Below are 2,532 nucleotides of genomic sequence, written 5' to 3'. Positions count from 1 at the left end.
GATATTATTGATATTTTACAGATTTCAAATTTGAGTGACGTAGATATATTTATTACATTGAAGAAGATAAGATTAAATGAAAGTTTCGCCATTTTAGCTGATGATTTCGGAATGTCTACTTCAAATATAAGTCGTATTTTTACGAAGACTGTGTCTATTATGGCAGAATACTTAAAAGACTTCATTATTTGGCCTTCATCTTCGAGAATTAAACGCCAGTTGCCAATAAGCTTCCGAAGTCGCTATGCTGCAGTTGAATCAATTATTGATTGCTTAGAAATCAAAATAGAGAAGCCAACAGATCCTGTCAAACAATCACTGACTTGGTCTGAGTACAAAAAATGTAATACGATTAAATATTTAATTTCTTGTACCCCTGATGGAATCGTCAATTTCATTTCACCAGGATTCGGTGGTAGAACATCTGATGCTGAAATAGTGTCACAATCCGGATATTTGGATCGTTTGAAACCCGGTGCCGCTGTACTAGCTGATCGAGGCTTTAAGCATATTGAAAACTTGGTTATTGCAAAAAGCTGCACGTTAATTAGACCACCTATAGTAAGCTCTGCACAGAAACCAAGTCATGAAGAGGTCATTGCGACAAAGCGAATTGCAAGTCTCCGTATTCATATTGAAAGATTGATAAGAAGAATACGAGAATTTGAAATTTGTGAACCTCATTCGTGTGTTAACATAAAGCTAATTTCTCAAATGGATAATATTATGACAATCGTTGCTGCTTTAACGAATTTAAAGGGGGCATTGATAAAAAAGACATAAGTCATTAGGCATCAAGTGAAACTGTAACATTTTATATTTTTTTACAATAATAATATGAACATTAAAACTTATTAAATAATTATCTTTTATGCAAGTAAAATAGTTCTATTTTTATTATTTTTTAGCTTTAATTATTTTAAAGAGTTAAATAAACGCTTGAAAATACATTTTTTCCAAAATCGATTCAAGTCTTTTAATAATTTATCTATTAATTCTGAGTCATAATCAATAATAATAGACTTAAAATTATTTGTTTCTTCAAATTTCGGGTCCGCAACAATAAACAATGCTTTTTTTCTTCCTGTAAAAAGCATTTGCATTTGCATTTGAGTTATGTATTTGATTGATACTTTATCATAATTATTTGTGTCAATATATGTACGAAAACTCTTGTCAGATGTTGGACACTTAATTTCCACAACAAATTCCTCATCAGTGGCATTAGGTGAAGCTCCAAGATGTGGATATTGTTCGGATAAGAACAATCCACATTTTTTAAACTTTTTCTTCAACTTCTGCTCAACTCTTCGTAAAACCATAGCTTCTAATTGTTTACCTCGTTCCATAGCTTTTGTGTTTCGTAATTTTTGACCACCGACCAGCAACTCCACCAACATTCCATCGGTTGTATTACAACGGGATGCTTCATGAGCTTTTGATGCAGTAATTCGTCCATATCTTAATGTAAACCAAAGGTCACAGTCAGCTTGATCTTGAGTCTTTTGTTCGATAAGTTCACACAGTTCTCGAGGCATTCGATGAGTACTAAAATCTAAAAATTCCTCAGATGATGTTCCTCCCAAGTTAATAAATTCAACGAGTAAATTGTGTATCGAAAGACTTTGCTCGGTATTTACAGGGTTGAAATACTTCAAGATTTGACTCTGTACAGATTTTCCTTTTGTTCTCTTTACAAATTCTTCTAACGTATTAAAGGGCTTAGTCGCAGCGGCGGTGTCTTTATTAGAAGCAAAATCTTTCACTATAATGTATTTGATAGATGAGCCAACTTGAGAAAGAACAGACTTTCGCCAATAGCACTCAACATCTGTTGGTGACGGTTCTTCAGATCGTCTATGTAACCACATGAGAAAAGCAATCGAGTGTTTACATCCACCTAACAAAGATATAAAAACAATAAATTTACAGGTATCTTTTTTTTTAAAATATATTTAATTTTATTAGCACATAATCTATGTATTATGCAAGTTTACGTAATTAATAAACAATTATAAAAAATGATCAAATATGAATAATAACGGTAATGAATTTATCACCGGAATATCTATAGACTATTTCATTTACCTGATGACGCCGCACAATCATGACACTGAATTGATAAAATTTCTTCGTCCACAATATTTAGGACTAAAGTCACTCTATAAGATTTATTATGTACTCTGTGCTCAGGGCAAATGAGACATTTAAGAGTACATTCTGATCCATCAAGTTTCAATTGGACAAATTCTATGGCAGCATCTCCATATGACTGTCTCCCAGATCTATAATTCAAAATAAATTAACCAAAAATAATAAGATATATCGACTAGCTTAAAAATTTATTAAATATCTTATAATATTTTTATTTCTCTGTAATTATACATACCGGTTAGCTTTTGCTCCTTGCATTTCTGCTGATATATAATCAGAGTTAGTGGCGAGAAAAGACGCAACCATAAATGCATCAACTCGGGGTAAATTGTCAGATCGTGCATGACTATAACCAGGATCTACTTTTCTTCGGGGCAT

General features: G+C 32.3%; 1 protein-coding gene across 1 annotated transcript; it reads right to left on the bottom strand.

Annotated features, from left to right (window-relative positions):
* Positions 1–787: 787 nt before the first annotated feature.
* LOC141525490 (uncharacterized) lies at positions 788–2,532 on the bottom strand. The gene is made up of 4 exons (XM_074240006.1): positions 2,390–2,532; positions 2,089–2,285; positions 1,166–1,900; positions 788–804 (listed from the first exon to the last, which is right to left on the bottom strand). Exons 1-4 carry the CDS (start codon positions 2,530–2,532, stop codon positions 788–790), a joined length of 1,092 nt encoding a protein of 363 aa, XP_074096107.1.

Source organism: Cotesia typhae, unplaced genomic scaffold, assembly GCF_013202065.1.
Source record: "Cotesia typhae breed Kobodo isofemale line unplaced genomic scaffold, CoteBio_Ctyphae contig_26, whole genome shotgun sequence".
In the NCBI taxonomy this organism is placed as follows: Eukaryota; Metazoa; Arthropoda; class Insecta; order Hymenoptera; family Braconidae; genus Cotesia; species Cotesia typhae.
Note: the sequence above shows the minus strand (reverse complement) of the source record. Positions and strands in the feature narration are given on the sequence as shown.